General features: G+C 41.7%; 1 protein-coding gene across 1 annotated transcript in view; it reads left to right on the forward strand.

The window, feature by feature from the left end:
- Positions 1-19444, forward strand: part of cd164l2 (CD164 sialomucin-like 2) — a 38285-nt gene that overhangs the window by 4100 nt on the left and 14741 nt on the right. The window contains exons 2-3 of the mRNA XM_041212074.1: positions 1666-1755; positions 15952-16026. Coding sequence (XP_041068008.1) covers positions 1666-1755; positions 15952-16026 — 165 coding nt within the window. The remainder of the gene's footprint in view (positions 1-1665; positions 1756-15951; positions 16027-19444) is intronic.

A 19444-nucleotide genomic window follows, 5' to 3' on the forward strand; every position in this document is an offset into this window, starting at 1 on the left:
GTGACCAGAGGCCCACTGCTCCAGGTTTTGAGTCTCCTCCTTGCCTGTCTGGTTTTGGTTGTGGGGCTCCTCCTCCACAATGGTGGCCTGGCTGCTAAGGCTGGTTTTAATCTTCAAACTTTTTTTTTAAAAAGTTTGCCTCCATCTTGGGTCACCCTCTCTCACTCGCCTGGAAAGGCAGCCTGTTGTTTCTGTGCTTGGGTGGGGGGGTTTGCTCCTATTGGCCCTCCGGCTTTGAGAGCCTGTCCACCGGCTTCAATTAGACAGTGAGCCTGCGCTCTGGCTGTTAATTATTCAACTTGGAGAAGGTAACAGCAATGTGACCCTGCCCATACCTAGGCTATAACATGCAGAGATTCTGTGACAGTCCCTCTTTGTACTGAGATTTTCAGACTGCTGGATGTTTGTTGTTTAGGAAATAGCATCATAAGCTTACCACCCCCAGCTGGGGAACTGCATGGTCCAGACGTAGCAGCTTAGTTTGTTATTGACAGAATTTAAATTTAGATTGGGTGATGCTGAAATTACTCAAATCTGCTAGTTCACAACGGAAGCAAAGTCCCATACTGATGTGTAATCTTGTTCTCAAGCTGTGCTAAGAGACAGAAGATTGAAAACAAAGCTGGACTGTAACAATGGGCAGTTTTGTGACAGTATGGTTTATTTTTTTCCCCCTGCTATGAAGGGTAAAACTGCTTTTTTTTTAATGGCACCAAAGCTTCTGGGAGATGGGTAAAAGACTTGGATCATAACGGTGCATGAAGTCATTGGTTTTTCCAGTTCTGCAGGATTGCTGTGACCTCAAGGCAGCAAATAACATTAACAGTGAAAATAAAAACTGCAAAATGCTAGAAATACTCAGGTCAGGCACTTTCTAGGGAGAGAAACTGATCAACGCATCAGGTTGGTGCCCTTGCACCTCAATTTTTTTCCCAGTTCTGATAACACCGGTTTGAAGCAAGTAGAGGCAGGGGAGAGGAGAGTCTGTGATAGGGTAGAAGGCAGGAGAGATTAAATTAGTGGAGGGATAATGGTGCAAGGCAGAAAGATTTGGCAACTCATCACCACCTTCTTGAGGGCAATTAGGGATGGGCAATAAATGCTGACCTGGCCAGCGACGCCTACATCCTGTCAATGAACTTTTTTTTTTAAAAGGGACAAATAAGAAACAAAAGATGGGTCTAGACCTGTAAATGGTCATGAGTCTGATGTTGCCAGCAGCTGCTGCCAGAAAAAATATACAGGGGCAGGGTTAAGATCTGAATTGAGTGTGGAAGGCAGTAAAGTATCTAACCCAAAAGATGAGGCTCAGTCCTTTGAATTTGTGTTGAGCTTCACTGGAACAATGTCTGAGGTCTGAGGAGTACCGTAGGAACCCTTTTTATTGACTTTAGTCTCGTGGAAGCTGGTCCTTAAGGGCTGTGTGGTTGCTGTAGGCTGAGGTTTTACTGAATGGGACTTGCGTGGAGTATTTTTTATTGGATCCGTCTTATTACTGCGTTAAGCTAACCTCATAAATTGACAAATGATTATTATTCTCAGATTTTATTTCCATATGGCATTAAGAAGGTATAACTACCAATAGGCTGAATATTCATTGTTTTAAACACTAGCACAACCCATTAGATTTAAAGTCATGCTTACTGTATGTTTTGCTTTTTTTAGAATGTGCAGAATTGGAGACATGTGAACACTGTATTGCTGGCGATGCGTCGCTGAATTTAACAGACTGTGTGTGGGCACGTTGTGAGTCAGGTAAGCGCTTTATATGTAATTCAACATGTGTGCAGTAACCTGGAGACCTCAACTTTATGGGAAGTCAATATTTCACCAACTTGGCCAGTTTTACTACACATCCAGAACAGTAAATATTTTTGGAACTCTCACGGGTTGGGTAGTTTGTTAGGACACCGCACCAATTTTATGGGTGTTACCAAGTAAATATGACCCAAGATAAATACTCTTAATGTTCAGGTATTATAATTTCAGATTTCTGTGGCCTCCTGACTACCAGTGTTCATTTATTAATGCTTCAAACTTGATCATGTCGATAAAACAAATCGTGTTAAAGCAATATTATGCCATACCATTTGTTATTGCTGTGTTTTGATGGGGTGGATTCTCAATAGGAAAATACTTCCCCCTCTGCTCGTGTCGCCAAAATATAAGACAAACACCACTCACCTGCTGAGAGCGAACTCTAATTATAGTGCTGCCTTTTCCCTGGAGAGATTCAACACCTTGGGCTCAGATGGATGACATCAGCTGTTGGCTCCTGCTCTCGCAGAATAGGGATTAGCAATCTTTGTTCCCAGTTACTGATCTGGAACCATTGATCATCCTTTAACTCTCTCTTGACCAAGTATTTGATAGAATTAGCTGGCAATAGCATTGGAGAATTATTGTTATCTCTGGATTGACATTTGGGAACAATGGGCTGATGTTGTTGCATCAGTATCCAATGTAAAATTGTCCTTTTTACTAGGTTAGACTGTTTTTTGTTTTGCTAATTTGAATGATTGCAGACAATACTTTGCATAGAACTCAAGAATAAAAGATTATTTCCCTGATTGCCTTTCCAATTTATAACCCACACATTTTCATTGTGCAACTGACCTCAGGTGGAAAGATTTAAATGTCTGACCTTTTTTCAATTATCTTTAAATAGCGACAGATTTTTTCCTTGTCTTCGGTTCCAAATATTGTCCTCTTCCCGTCGCCATTATGATGACATTTTTGACTTACATTTATATAATGCCCTTCACAACCACCACACATCCCAAAAAGCTTTATAGCCAATGACGTCCTTTTGAAGTGTTAAATGAAAACAGAAAATGCTGGGAAAACTCAGCAGGTCTGGCAACATCTGAAGAAGGGTCATATGGACTCTTGTTTCTCTCTCCACACTTGCTGCCAGAGCTGAGTTTTTCCAGCATTTTGTTTTTGTTTCAGATTTCCAGCATCCATAGTATTTTGATTTCGTTTTGCTATTGAAGTGTTGTGATGTAAGAAACACAGCAGCTAATTTATGCACAGCAAATGCAAACTCCCACAAACAACAATGTGATAATGACCTGATAATCTGTGCTGTTGGTTGAGGGATAAATATTGGTCCAGGACACTGGGGAGAACTTCCCAGCCTCAGTTTAATATCTCAGCCAAAAGACAGCATCTCCGACAGTGCAGCACTCCCTCAGTATTGCACTGGAATGTCAGCTTTTTGTTTTGTGCTCAAGTCCTGGATTGGGATTTGAACCTGGAATCTTGTGATTGAGGTGAGGGTGCTACCAACTGAACTATAGTTGCTGCAACACAGTTAGGTGTTTCGTCAGACTCCAGTTATGGGCTCTGTACCTTGGGAGATATATATTGGCCTGGGAGGGAGCACAGTGTTGATTAACCAGGATGAAACCTGGACTCCCAGGGTTAAACTAAGATGAGAGGTTTAACAACCTATGTTTATAATCTCTGGAATTTGGGTTCAGGGCTGATTTAGCTAAAGTTTTCAGATATTAAGGGGAACAGAACTGTAGATGGAGAGAAACTATTTCCAGTGGGTGGGAAGTCTAGGACTGGTGAGTATATTCTAAAAATTAGAACCAGACCCTTTTCAGGAGTGAACTAGGAAATGATCCCCACGTCTTGTGGGGTGATGGAGATCAAAGTTTGGAACTCTCTTCTGCAAGTGGCAATTGATACTAAATCTTCATTTTTAAATCTAAGACTAATCAGTTTCTGTTAAACCAGTGGTATTAAGGGATGGGGGCAAAGGCAGGTATGAATGAAGTTAGGTTGCAGCTCAGCCATGATCTAATTTGAATGAAGGAATAGGCTGTGGTTGGGGTCAGGTGGGGTGGGCGTGGAGGGGGGGAGGTGGGGGGGATGCTGGGGTGCGCAGTGCTTAAAAAGCTGCTTCCTGTTATATTCCAGTGAGTGAGTATCTCAAACCAGTTCTGGCTGGTGGATCTTCATTGTGGTTCTTGGAGTATATCATCTATTAGCTGAGGAGAGCTCTTTGCAACTCATGTTGCATGTTGCCTAGGTAAGTGAGTAACTTTAAATATTTAATAGAACTTGGCGTGAGTAATGGAGTACATCAGGTTCATATTTTAGTTTGGTACAGTGCTTGAGTTTGCAAAACAGCTGGGTACAGTAAGGTACTACATTTGCTAACAGGTTTCTAACACTGTAGTATAGAGCATGCCAGCTGTGCTGTCTGATCAATTCATTAGCTCCTAGCTTCCCTGGTCACCAGTGCACTTGTCAGCCATAAGAGACCAGGTGCCAATATGCTGCTGCTCATCTTTGTGTCATTGGGATACAAATAGGAAAATTGGCCATTGTTCAGTGACCCAACAAAAACTTGGTTCATTAAGAGGGAGGGAAAGCTGCTTTTTCATTTTTCTGTTTCTAAAACTCAAATTGTGATGACCGTTAAAAGTACATGTTTAGTTGACTTGATGAGCAATGTTTGTCTTAAAGCCATAAAACCTTCATTTGCAATCACTGAAATGGACTGTTCTGCGTCTTTCTGGTGGTTGCTGTGATACATAAATTTAGCGTTGCTACAGTTTCCCAGCACCTGCTCACTTTACTAAAATTAAGTGGAATCTATGATCACTTTGCAGCATTATCAAATACCTTGATATATAGTCCTTTTATTTTCATCCTGTTGGGCTATTGAAGATGAGACTGTATGGATTTAGTTGTAAAATTTGATTTTAACACATCTTTGGTTTAGTTTTAGTTATGAAACTATCAAATCCACATATCGTAGATTAAGAAGGTAAATCTTGTTTTTTTTACCTAGTCAGCTCCCATGACAGAACACAGTCTTAATTTATTTTGAAGTGGCCTTCCAAAAATGGAGAGCTGCTGAATTATTAAGTGGTCTAGTACCTCTGTCAGTAGCAACAAAGAGTTTCTGTTTATTATGTAAGGGGAAAATCCATTTAGTTCCAACAGTGTTTTTGATCATGACAGAGAATGATCTGATTGGCTGGAATTCTGGAACAGGAAATGCTGATAACACGCAAGAGGTCATTCAAAGGAAAAGACCATTTAATGCCTCATCTGTTAACTTGAGAATTTAATAAGCCCGTGTCTTTTTTTTAATACAGTTAGGGAAAGGCAGGAAAAATGTATTCTAAAACATAAATGAGCAGCCAAACACGAGTAGAATTGTGTGCCAAATTGTTATGGATTGTTTCTGTGCAGAAAAGGACATTAAGATGTTAAAGGAACAAAGGTGTGGAAAAGAGCCTGGGCAGTGGAGACATTCAAGAAATTGGAACAAATGAAAAATGTGGGGATTGGGTACGACTGACTGATTTGGAAATTGAGGATATACTGAAAGTCTGAAGTTACCAGCACCACTGCTCACGTGAGGACAGGCCTGAGAAAAGTGATCTAGAAGCTTGTTGAGTTTTTGTTTGGAATGGTGTAGGAGGAGGACAATGGAAGTCGGAGTGGCATTCAGGAGGCTGGTAGCTGAGGCTTGCACTGAAGACCAAGAACAGAGGGTGTTCAGCAAAGTTGTCACCTAATCCCCACTACAGAGGAGACCAATCAGCTTTAGGTTAGAGAAATTACATGGAAGGAGTGTTTAGAGCTCAGGACAATGTGAGAGGAGGAGAATGAACAGATGTGTTTCCTGTTTGCAGAGACTACATTGGAAATGGCCTTTTTGTAGGCCTATACTGAGCAAATTCTTTTCCAGCTCATTCTCTATTGGGACAAGAGTGTGAATGGTGCTTGTGGAATGGATAATATAGCTTATTAGTTGTATTTCTGTAAAGGAGTTTAAAATAAGGTCACTTAAATTCCTGGTAGTTATTCCATCTATTTGTATTTGCAAAATCTGGAATATTAGTGCACCTTGTTGTGACTCATAACTTCTATAGGGTGATGGTCACAGGTTGCCACTCTGCTCCTGGTTACCTTATCCTGAAATACTGCTGCATCTTTCTCGCCTGACCAGCTGAGAAAGGTGTAGTGCAGTGGGTTCCTGAAGCCTTGTCGAGGGCAGCTGAGTCAAAGGGAAGGAAGATGTGCACCCTTCTTTAATGGCACCAGGGCGAAGGGTGGGGGGGCGGGGGGGGTCAGGGGTTGCTGTGGGGGGTCGGGGATGGGGGAGCGTCCCGTCTGAGGGTGGTTTGATTAGGGGGTAGTCGACAGGTGAGGGTGTAGTTGGGGGTTCCCATGGGGTTGGGAGAACAGTTGGAACCATCCAAAGTTTGTGATTTGAATCGGAGTTTCTGATGGTTCCCAGTGCAGGGTAATTGCCCAACGGAAGTTTGAACATCTTGTACAGTTGCTGTGCAATCCTTACGTGGGGATTTCCTGGGGATGTTGGGGTCCTCCAAGTGCATCTTTGGGGGCCTGGGTACATTCCCTGGAGATCAGAAGTTATGGGCCCAAATCTGTATGTTCTGATGGCTGTAATATAAAATAATTTTGAAGCAAATGTTGAACAGAAGGCTCACCTACTGATAAACCAAACCATGGGCTCAGATTGGTATCACCAGTGGCAGCTATATTCTTGGTATCTCACATCTACAGATGTCCGTTCAGTATGAATGAGGACCATTGACTGCTTGAATCAGTACTTGAGCTAGACAATTAAGTGATTCAATTATCTGACTGACCTCAATTCCATGTCTTCTGATTTCATCCTGTAAGTTGCTTTTCAGTTTGCAGGCTGTAGTGACAGACCAGCGTTTAGAACAGGTGTGGTTGTCTTGTTAGATAACAGCAGGGTGGGCTGAAATGTATCTGCCTTTTATAATTTGCAAGTGTACTTTGGCAGCATTGCAGATTATTTCATTTGCCTTTTGCTATTGTTGGGATTTTGGGCTCTTGTTCTTTGTGTAGGACAGTGCCTTCCAAACCTTTCCGATGTGAACGTATTTTAATGCTTCACACTTGGTGTGACCCCCAGAGTGAAAGTTGGGGGGAGGGGTGTGGAGACTTGTTGAGTGGGGTGTTGCTCAAACACCAGGGATATAGGCACAGAACATCTAAGACAGCCTCCATTTTGGAGGCTGTGTTTTTGGGCCACCTCCACTGGCACAAAGCCCACACATTTCAGGGGGCCTGTAGTTGACCCACAAACTGTCAAATCATGAGCCTTCGCTGCACAGCTGCCATTGGTGTCTCAGAGCTCACGACCCATTTGCTCCTCCTGTGACCCCACTGGGGGTGTGACCACAGCTTGGGAACCCTTGGTATAGAACAAGACTGAGTCCATGTTGTATTGGTGGGGTTTGAGCAACTGTCTTGAACTGCTGAAATCCATATGATGTAGGTGAACCCACCATTCAGGAGGGAGTTCCAGGACTTTGACCCAGCTGTAATGATTCTAACCATCTCCTCTTGACATTGAATGGCATGACCATCATTGAATCTCCCACTACCATTGAGCAGAAACTGAACTGGGCTAGACATAAAGTACTGTGGCTACAGGAGCAAGTCAAAAGCTGGGAACTCTGCAGAGAGTAACTCACCTCTGTCCACCATCTACAAGGCACAAGTCAAGAAGTGAAGGAATGGTAATGTGATTCCAGTTCAGGATGGTGTGTGACTTGGAGGGGAGCTTGTAGATGGGGGTGTTCTCATGTGCCTGCTGCTGTTGCCCTTCTAGGTGGTTGAGGCAGGTTTGGAAGGTGTGTTGATAAGTTGCGTATCAGTGGCAGAGTGAATGAATGTTTAAGGTGATGGATGAGTTGCTGATCAAGTGGCCTGCTTTGTCCTGGATTGTGTTGAGCTGTCTGTGTTGTTGGAGCTGTACTCATCCAGACAAATGGAGAGTATTCCATCACATTTGACTTGTGCCTTGTAGATGGTTGACAGGCTTTGGGGAGTCTGGAGGTGAGTTACTCTCTGCAGAGTTCTCAGCTTCTGACCTCTTGTAGCTACAGTAATAATATGGCTGGTTCAGTTCAGTTTCTGCTTAATGGTAGTGGGTGATTTGGTGATGGTCATGCCACTGAATATCAAGGTGAGATGTGATGATCATTGCCTGGCACTTGTGTGGTACAAGCTTCTGTACAAATCTTGCTGTGTGGGCACTGACTGCTTCAGCTCAGTATTTTGAGGAGTCTCAAATGGTACTGAATGCTTGCAATCATCAGTGAACATCCCAACTTGTGATCTTATGATGGAGGGAATAGAGAGAAGGTCATTGAAGCAACTGAAGATGGTTGGGCCGAGGACACTACCCTGAGGAACTCCTGCAGTGATGCCCTGGAACTGAGATGATTGACCTCCAACAGCCACAACCACCTTCCTTTGAGCTAGGTATGACTCCAACCCGTGGACAGTTTCTCCACTGGTGCCCCCACCCCAAACACCCTTTGACTTCACTTTTGCCATGTTAGATTCTAATGTTTTGTTTTAACTTGTAAAACTGTTTAATACAGTCTGTGCTTAGGAGAAACCAAATGGCTCAAACATTGTGGTTTTATGCCATTTTGTGATTATTTCTGGGTAGCTAATTGATGTTTTCACTTCATCTTTATTTATCAAGCTAGTTCCTAATGTGCTTTATTCATGGTCTCAGCTTTCATGAGCTGGCCTGTAGTTGAAATGAATTAAAACTTAATATGCAAGATTTACAAGATAATCTGGGGTAATAGGATGAACATTTGAACCTCTTTGAACCATTTGTATGTAAACTCAACAAGGATATCATTGTCTACTCCAGATCTCTAAACCAGCAGAAGAATGACATGGGTCAGGCTAAATTATTTAGATTTATTGCAATAAGTACACTTTTTGTGGATAAATTGGAAAATAATTTATGGTACCTTCAATCAAACAAGCCAAAAAGGCTGCAAGTTATGATATAGCTGTATAAAGATGTTTAGACCATATCTGGAGTATTTAGTTCTGGGTACTATACCTCAGGAAAAATATATTAACTTAGGAGTAGGTGGAATGCAGGTTCATCAAGATAATACTGGGGCTTGGAACTAAAAGGGTTAAGTTATGATGCCAAATTGCATAGACTAGGTTTGTGTTCTCTTGAGCATAGAAGATTGAGGATCATAAGACATAGGAGCAGAAATTAGGCCATTCGGCTCATCGAGTCTGCTCCGCCAATCAATCATGGCTGATAAGTTTCTCAGACCCATTCTCCCGCCTTCTCCCCGTAATCTTTGATCCCCTTACCAGTCAAGAACCTATCTGTCTCGGTCTTAAATACACAGGAGTGATCTAATTGAGGTGTTTGACATGATTATAGGGTTTGATAGGTAGCGAGAGACTATTTCTCTGGAGAAGGCTAGAACAAGGGAGCATGACCTTAAATTTAGTGAGAATGTTTAGGGGTGATGGGCAGTAATTTCCCACAGGATATTGGAAGTCTAAAAAGATTCTCCTTCAAAATTAGAAGCCAGGGTCAATTGAAAACTCAAAATCAAGAATGTTTGTTTGGTAAAGGCATTAAAGGATATGCAGTTGAGCTACAGATCAATTATGATCTAGTTGAATGACAGATAAGACTTGTGGGGCTAATTGGCTGCCACCTCGTGTTAATCATTTCAAGACCCTTGGTTCTTTCCAGGATGCGTTAAACTGAATGTTAATGAGGCAAATTTATCTCGAAGCAGTGAAAGCCCCTCACCTCAATGACTCCGACATGCAGTTTCTAAAGGAACTTTTATGTCTAATCTAGGCAGCATGGTTTTACCTTGGAATAGGAGTTTGTCCCTAATTAAGTAAGCTCTTTTCCAAGACATGGATCTTCTCTCAAAGCATGCAAGTAAACAAGTTTGTAATTAATTGCCATTTCCAGGAAAATGGCGCATGCATTGTTGCCAGCCTTTGACACCTGATTGGATGATTCATCTTGTAACTGATTGACGTTACGTAATTAACCAGATCTACATTTTGATTTGCAATTGTATAAAGGACTACTGGGGATTCAAACCACCTCTGTATTCCAAGCTACAGAAGTAATAACCTATCTAGTCTAGTTTTTTTTTTTAAAAATCAGGTATTATCTTAAATATTTAAAGAGAAATTCAACTGTTTTCTCCCATTGTTTGGGTGGTAAAATGAGAAATAAGCTTACCAAAATCTGGCCATAAACCCTGTGCCAGATCTGCACTGAAATGCTGCCATGTTGTATCGGGTGACTTTTTATCGTCTCACTCAGCTGCCTGTTGTCTTTTTCCTCCAACCCTCACAATGTTCTTTCAATCCTCTGTTTTAAGACCCTTCTGAGATATTGATGTGTGGCAAGTGTTTTGATTTCATTTTATTTATGGATCTGTCCAGCAAATTGCAGCAAGAACAGGCAGCAGCGATGTAGTAAAATAACACGAATCCTTGTCTTAATTCTGGTTACTCTTTGTAGGTTGTGGTTTGCTCTTGACCGATTTTTCCGGCTTTTTTGCTTCCAAGTCTTGGATGGGCTTTAGCCTGATGGGATGAGCTGGAGTCAAATCTTGGATATGGTGCTTTGTCTGCCTTGGGCTGGGAAGAGGAAGAAACCAGTGAGGAAAATGGGCCTGTTCTCTGGGATTTAGAAGAATGAGAGGTTATCTCATTCAAATGTGGAGGAGGAACAAAAACTCTTAAAGGGCTGAACAAGGTAAATGTTGAGGCTACCTCCAAATGACCAACTGTATGACTCCTATAGGTTCTCCAGCCAAGAGAAAATAGCCTCAAAAGTTTCTCTTCATCTCTGATACCAGAAAATGGAACAAATCTTTTATGTTAGAAACTACTGAATTGCTTTTAAAACCTAACCTGCTTAGTGAATTTTCAGGGCCTTTTTATTAGGGAAGGAAGTGATTTTATCACCCCTGTGTATTGGTAAAATTCCTTTATACCTGAGTGTGCTGATAACTCAACTTTTCCACCACCTGTCCTGAACCAGTACCACCATCCCAAACAATGGATATGGTCCACTGAAATAAATGTCTGTCTTTTCTGTATTATGGATGGCGGCTGCATCTTTCTGGGTGAGGGTAATTACTGTAGTGAACTTTGAACAAAAATACATTGTTTTGATGCGACTCAGTAAGCCAGATTCTGATGCAAAATTAGTAACACCAGGCAGCTCAGATTGACATATCAAACTCTTTCTCATTTCACTGAATCCTCTTTTTTTTCTCTCTCTCTCTCTCTCCTGTCTTGAATCAATGGTTTGCACATCTTTACATGAAAAATAGACACACCGTGCACTTGCTGTCTTCCCCAAATCATTTTTGATTTTCTCCACCCCCACTCACTTCTCTGCCTGTGTTCAACTAATGTTGCATTCATTTACCTCATTCTCAAAGTGCGCAAATATTGAGTTGTTGTTGACTCCCTGCAACCAAGGTGGTGACGATGCTTAAACACAAAGTAAAATGCAGTTTGGTCGAACATAGAAATTGGCAAACACAATCAAATGCTAGCTTTGCCTTTAAGATATTTAGGAATATTCCGTCCTGAATTCAGTGTAAACAGCTGAATTATCTTATTTCAGTTAATTTTATGAAACTGTCTAGATCAGGGGAGAACCATAACTGACCACTTTGGTCTGCATTTATCTGTCATGTGTTAACTGTTTTTCCTGAAAGCTTTCTGCATTATGAAAGAGAGGAAGCAACATCCCACACATGTGCACCATTCCCTATGGTCTTTCAGCCAATGTGGATACAAAAGGGTTGCACTGTCGTTTCATCACTATGAAGAAAAGAGGGAAGAGAGTGCATGTTGTGGCATCCTCGGGTGTGGGAGATCAGTCCGTCTTGCAAACCTGCCAGTTGGTTTTGTCGCTGAAGTGACCATCAGATGTAGGAGGTTGGACAGACAACAATATAAAACAGCTAGGATAAAAGTGAAATACTGCAGATGCTGGAAATCTGGAATAAAAACAGAAAATGCTGGAAAAGCTCAGCAGGTCTGGCAGCATATGTGGAGAGAGAAACAGTTAACGTTTCGAGTCCGTATGACTCTTCAGGGCTAAATAGAAGTAGAAATGTGGTGAAACTTATACTGTTTGGGAGGTTGGGGGGGGTGGTGCCTGCCCCTTACACAGTATAAATTTCATCACATCACATTTCTATTATGCTCTGAAGAGGGGTCATACGGACTCGAAACGTTAACTGTTTCTCTCTCCACAGATGCTGTCGGACCTGCTGAGTTTTTCCAGCATTTTTCTGTTTTTAGTTAACATAAAACAGCTTATTTTCCTGGGCTTCCATATAATTTCAGATCGGTACAGAATACGAGGAGGCCATTTGACCTATTGAGTCTGTGCTGGCTCTTTTGAAGAGCAATCCAGTTAGTCTCATTCCCACGCTCTAAACCCCATACCCCTAGAATCTTATTTTCCAGTATTTAAAAGAATTCAAAAGGGAATTGGATAATTTTTGAAGCCAAGTATTGAACCATCTGTATCCACTGTCCTAACCGTGCATTCCAAATCCTAACCACTTGTGCATTTTTTTTTTAAAAGGTTTCTCCATATCACCCCTGCTTTACTTTCATGAGATGGCAAGGCCAGCATTTGTTGCCATCCCTAATTGCCCTTGAAGTGGGTGGCTTGCTGGGCCATTTTCAGAGGCCATTGAAAAGTCAACCAGGTTGCTGTGGGTCTGGAGTCGCATTTAGGTCAGACCAGGTCAGGATGGTAGATTTCCTTCCCTAAAGTAGAACCAGGTGGGTTTTTTTACTATCAGTTTCATGGTCACCGTCACAGACTAGCTTTATATTCCAGATTTATTAAATTTAAACTCCTCCAGCTGCCATGGTGGGATTTGTACCCATAATCTCCCGGATTACTAGTCCAGTGACATTATCGCTCTGCCACTATCAGATTGCCAATCTGTGACCTCTAGGTATCGGACGTTTGAATATCAAGCTAACCTCCTGAAGATTGTCCTTGTCAGAAGACGCTTTACAGCAAACTCTAGCGGTCTGGAAAATGTTCAAGCAAATGGTTTTTCATTGAACGCAAGGTCTTAGTTCTGATTGCACATAACTATATGTCCCAGGAAGCAGTTGGTTCCTTGTTAACAGACTGATAGAACATGCTAATAAAACCGGTTCTGCCATAATCATCACATAATCTAATGGTTGCAGTTTTAATGGTGATGTTAATGCTTGATTAAATTTGCTTGATTAATTTGAGCTTTTAGAAGTTTATCTATTTGCAAAATGTGCTGGATGAGTCTTAAATTTTTGCTCAGCATAGATCTTTGTTTTTGTTTCCTGTCTCTGTTCTTTTAAATTAGAGTTGATTCCGATTGCTGTGAAATGTCTTTATAAACCTAAGGAATTGTAATTTTTAGAAAGCGACCTATTTTCTGAAAGAGTTTTGACAGTTTCACATTTTCCAATTATCACCTGTTTCTAGTAACTGAGTGGTTACAATGTGTAAAATGATGCCTTGTGTGTTCAAATAGTTTATAACATCAGCAGTGCAGACCTAATACAGTTGCAGTAACATCACCTTACACGTAACACAATCTTCAGATTGGTTAGTTATCCAACTGTATCAGATGACAGTTGCCAGGTAACCCAGTGTATGGAAGTAATGCACTGTAAAATTTAGTAGATTCTTTGTGGGACATTTACCTGACTTAAAAATAAGTCTGTATACTTGAACTGACGTTTGTCTGTGGGGGATAAACACTAAATAACCTTTTGTGTGTGCACATGGTTGAAGTGCCATAGTTGAAGCAAAAACAGATCTTGCATTTTTATAGAGCCTTTCACAACCTCTTGAGTGCCTTATAGCCAAGGGCTACTTTTGAAATGTTGTCACTGCTTTAAAGTAGGAAATACTGCCAATTTCTGCACAAATTCCTATGATCAGCAATGTGATAATGACTAGATAATCTCTTTGTGATGTTGTGTGAAGGATATTTTGGCCAGGACATCAGGGATAAGTGCCCTACTCTTCAAAACAGTATCAAAGAAGGTTTGATGTCCACCTGAGGGCAGATGGAACCTCACTTTAACATTATATCCTAAAGATGGCTGGTCTAACAGCACACCACTTCCTCTCTCGCACTGGAGTGTCAGCCTAGATTTATGTGCTCTAGTCCTGGAATGGGAGTTGAACCCACAAACTACTTAACTGTGTGGCAAATGTGCTACCAACTGAGGCCTGCTGATACCAGTAGCAGAATGGTTCTATTTATTTTTTACGTATGTTGCAAATTACCTGTATGCAATTTTCAAATTGTTCAGATCAGTAATTTGGGGGAAGGTAAACCTTTATGAGAATTGCCTTGATTTGATTTGAAAACCTTGACTTGCAATTTAAATATTAGTTTCCCTTCTTCCTACTCCTTCTGTCAATTTTAATCTTTAACTCATGTTTTATAGCAATCCCCCACGCAAGGCTTAGTGTTGACTCAAATTTTGTGTCTGAGACCTTTTGTAAAGCTGATTGGCTTTTCAGTCAGCATACATAGTAAACAGGGAAACCATTGTTCAGTAACTTAATCACATTGCTTTACATCCATGTCTATAAGCTTTGCATGCAGCAGTTGACAATTAACATGTGCAACCAAAATGGCTTGTGTCAAAGACTTTATTCGAAGTTACTATTCCACAGAAGCAAACAAACTGCTGTTAACTTGGTATCTTTTTTATAATGCTCCAAACTTTGTACCAAGAATAACAGCCAGGTTAATAGCACTGTCAGTATAGACTAAATCTAGCATCTGCACACGTGCAGTTAAACATGGAAATCAGAAGTTGCTGTCTACTTTGCTCTGCTCCTGCAAATTGCACACGCAGTACCTTGCCAATAGGCTGCATTAAACGTGTGAAGGGTATGAAGTTTCAGTACTTGCCCAATAGATACCCACTAGACACGGCAAATAAAGTTGGACCTTAAGTGTTGGAGGTTAAATGTAAATGAGTTTTTAATGGCATGATAAGTCTTGATTGCTACCAAGTAACTTCTGGCACAACAAATTAAGTGCGGAGTCTCACTCCTTTAGGTTTTAATTACTGTTGGAGATTCATTAAAATATATTTTTAAAACTTAAAATTACTGTCTGTATTAACCTCCTCCAGCTCAACAAACCTGATTTCTGTGTTCCTCCAATTAAGGTTTCCAAGATGTGGAGGGGAATTGGAGGTGGGGATAGAGGGATTTGAAAACCAGGATGAAAGTTTTAAAATTGAGGCGTATGCTCTCAGTTGAGCAGTGTAGGTCAGTGAGCACAAGAGGTGATGGGTGAACAGGACCTGGTGCGAGTTAGGATACTGGCAGCAGAATATTCGCTAAGCTAAAGTGGGACACCAGCCAGAAGAGCATTAGTCATCTACTCCAGATGTAACTTAAAAACTAAAGGTGACAGCAACAGATGAGCTGAAACAGATTTGGAGTCGAGCTGTCGTGGAGGTGGATGTAGGAATTGCTGCTACAGCTGACTGACCAATATAAAACTCTGACCTGATCCATTTTGAGTCTTCAGACCATTGTTGTTGGCAGCAGCTGCCAACTTGGGTGGCACTTAATCAGGCTTGTCACATCTCACCTGATATAAATTTAAAGGTCTGGATGGTCAACTGAGATTTTCCCCCTGGATCGGTCTGTTTCCAGGCTCCTGAGAATCTGAAGGAGGGATTTCCACAGAAGGCTAATGAACAGGATGCACACACTGAGCTCTCTTTGAGGTTAATGGGTCTCATGTCTTCACAATGAACTCTTAGGAACTATGTCTTGATGGGGGAGCATATTTAGCTCCTATCTATATATATATATATATATATATATATCTTGGTAAGGGGATATCTTTTGTAGCAGTCGCTTTTAAAGCATTGGATGTATCTCCTGTTAATCATTTGTGTGTTCATCCTGAAAGTAGCAGTAAATACAGTTTGTAGCAATTATGGGCGTTTCTAAATATTTAAGGGGCACCTTTGTATCTGGGATTGGGCACCCCCTCCCTGCCTCCAGGTAAGGTAGTAAAATTAGTGTCTCTCTTTCAGAAACCTTGTGTGTATCAAAGACGTCTGATAATCTCACAGACTGCACTATACATGACGAGCCTTCAATGTGTAAAGGTAAGGAGAAAAAGTTGCTGCTTTTACACACAGCTGGAGAGCCTCCGCTTGTCCTGCAAATGTGAATGTCCCACAGCTAACTACAAGCAGAATGTAAAACTGCTCATGTTAACTGTTTGTCATGTTTCCCCCAAAAACATCAGCGTTCGGGTTGACACCTGCCTTGCGACCGATTCTATGGAGCAAGCACACAGAAAGTAGTGCTTTGTTCAGACAAGCCCAGAAGTCACCCCATACACTTTGGGTTCTGGTTGACAAGAGTTTGAAATCAGGATGTTTTGCACATTAAATTACAAGGAAACCATTATTTGTGTACTAATGAGAAATCTGTCTGCTGCCTGCTTTCAATTTGTGTGAATTCTCTAATGATTCAATGGCTCGCAACTGGAATAATATAGAATGATCTTGGAATTTTACCTGTAGGCTTTACACCCCGTCTTTGAAAGAAAAGTGCATTGGGCTTCCATATTTTGGTTCGTGGTTGATATACTTACAGTTTTAGATAATCACATAGTGAGTCATCACCCTTCTTCTTTGTATGTTGTTTAATTGAGGTACAGGTTCCAAAGGCAGCTTGGGTTTTGTAGGATGTTCTTTCTTGCGCATTGTGTTGGGGGACTGACTGACTGGATCCCAGCTGCCTGTTCTCTATTCCTAGGGGCTGCACAAGGTACGCTGTGCTGTTTGGATTCGTCAGCAATCCCTCCTATCGGGGAGGAATCTTCCATGGGGTGGCTGAATGGGCTGAGATTTCGGCATTGGCTGTGGGCTTTCATTTGGCTTTGGGGCTTTAAAGGAAATTTGCCAACAGGAGAAGGGCCTTCCTGTACTACCCTCCTGTATCTTTTTGTCTATAAGTCAGCCTCCATCGCGAATGTACTCAATGAGCATCCGCTAACCTCTAAGTAAAAATCTAGGTGGCGACAGGAAGTTTCTGCCTGCCTCCTCTTTTTATTTTATCCCCTGTTAAGTCGGTATTTTGTTTTCTGCCTCTTCTCTCCCGGTCATTCTTTTTTTTTTGGGGGGGGAGGGGGGTGCGCATAGACCGCGGGGGGGAGGTGTGGGAACAACTTTAGGATTGAGTTTTCAGCCCAACAACTGCTTCTTATGTCGTGCCTTTGTCATAACAAAATGTCTTGAGACATCTTACTATCAAAGGAAGTTTGCCACTGAGCTGCATTAGGTGATATTAGGGCAGGCGACCAATACGTTGGGCAGAGGCTGGTTTTAAGGAGCATCTTAAAGGGAGGGAGAGCAACCGAGGTTTAGGGTGGGAGCTTCAGACCTTGGGGCGTTGGCAGCTGACGCAATGGCCACCGATGTTGGAGTGATTTTAAAATTGGAGATGTGCAAGATGGTCAGAATTGGAGTTCAGATGTCTTGTTTTGTGTGGTGGGACTTGAGGTGACCAGGCAATGGAGGGATTTGGGGACAAAAGTGTTTTTTTTTTAACTGGGAGCCAATGAAGGTCAGCAAGCACTGGCATGGTGGGTGAACAGGACTTGATATAAGTTAGGGGGACAGGCCTCCAGCCTGTGGATAGAAGAAAATGGGAGGCTGACCATGTCTGTATCGGAGCAGACTATCCAGAGGTGAAGAAGGAATGGGGTCAGAGTCCAGTGATGTTCCAGAGGTGGTGATCTTAATGCTGCAGATATGTGGTCTGAAGTTCACTTTGGGGTCAAAGGCTGTGACCAGCCTGGTTCAGCCTCAGACAGTTATTTGGAGGGGTAATGGAATTGATGGCTAGTGACAAAAACTTCAGTCTTCCCAATATTTAATTGGAGGAAATTTCTGCATTACTGAAGTGATAATTTGGTGACAGTGGAGGATGTTACTCTACGATGCTTTAAAGATTAAATAGCCTCTTCCACCCAGGATAGGCTTAAAAAGCACTAATGTAGCTTGGGTGTGCGATTCAGGTGTCACCCTCCAGCTCAATATTGAGAGCACACCAAACTAATTTTTTAAAAGACTAGCTATTTCATCTCAGACTAATAAATTTACAGCTAATGTAACTCGCCTCATTTTACATAATCAGAATGGCTTGTACAATTTCCAATGTAAAACTCTAACATCAGTTTGACTGGAGAAATGAAATGACTTCAATTTGCAGAGAATTACCCCTATGATTTTTAAGGCTTGTCGATTTAAAGCAACTAATTATCTTCAAAAGATGATGAATTCTGGAGTGAAGGTTGAGCCCTAAAATATGATTGTATTTCTCTCTCCTCCCTTACAGTAAGACTTCCACCACCTGATGCATACCTCGTCTTTAAAAGAGATGGGTTTTTTCTCTCAATTCCCTCAATGTATTAATTGCAAAAGCCCCTGCTCTGTATCTATGAATCACTTTACAATTTTGCCCCTCCCCGTTGAATTAATCTCCATTAAACTCCTTCCTGACATGTCCTCCATTCTTCTGACAATTTTAGCCACCTCTTTGCATTCTTCTCAACCCCCACCTCAGCTCTGGCTGAGGCAGCAGAGTTCCTGGAACAATCTTTTAAATCCTTCTCATTTATTCCTCTCTACAAAAACTCCTGGAAAGCTAGTTCCTTCAGAAGCCTGCTAACCTCTTCTGTTTGGCTATGTTTTCTGGCACCACCATTAACCCTTGTTCCACCATTTGTTCTTTGTCTGGTTCTTACCCTCTGGTGCTGTGGACCCCTTTATTATATTGTTGGTATCTAGTGTTCCACTGAACAGTTGCTTTTCTGGCTTTTCTGCTTTTAGCTTTGGCAACATGTCTCTCTATTCAGCAATATTCCACTTAAAGTCAAATAGTTTGACTCCGAGTGGTTTACTCAACTTTACGATAGCACATTATGTTTCAGATTTTGATTTCAGTGCATTTAGTGTAAACTATGAGCATAGCAAGGAGACATCTCTGCTAGTTGAGAACATTTGTGAACTACCTTTCGGGGATTTATTTCAGGACTGGTGGGATTGGGAGTTTGTCAAATCTTGTTTATCGCACAAAAATGCATTCTACAGCAAGGGTTCAAGTTTTTGATTTGGTTTGGAGTTTAGAAAAGCATCAAAATGAGGATTGTCATCACTACAGTGAGTTGTCCCCTTCAGATCATCTCCACATTGTTTAAGAGTATAAGAAATAGGAGCAGGAGTAGGCTTCTTGAACCTGCTCCACCATTCAACAAGCTCATGGTGGATCTGATTGTGGCCTTAACTCTTGTTTCCCTCCTGCCTGTCGTCTATGGGTCTCGACTCCCTTTTGCCTAACCCAGCCTTCAATATATTCAATGCGGCGCGCTAGGGTAGAAAATTACCCTCTGGGAGAAGAAATTCCTCCTCATTCAGTCTTTAAGGGGGAGAGGGGGGCCTTTATTTTGAATCTGCCCCAGTTTTAGATTCCCCCACGAAGGGAGACATCCTCTCTGCTGTCAAGCCCCTTCAG

This window comes from Carcharodon carcharias, chromosome 19, assembly GCF_017639515.1.
Source record: "Carcharodon carcharias isolate sCarCar2 chromosome 19, sCarCar2.pri, whole genome shotgun sequence".
NCBI classification, from domain to species: Eukaryota; Metazoa; Chordata; class Chondrichthyes; order Lamniformes; family Lamnidae; genus Carcharodon; species Carcharodon carcharias.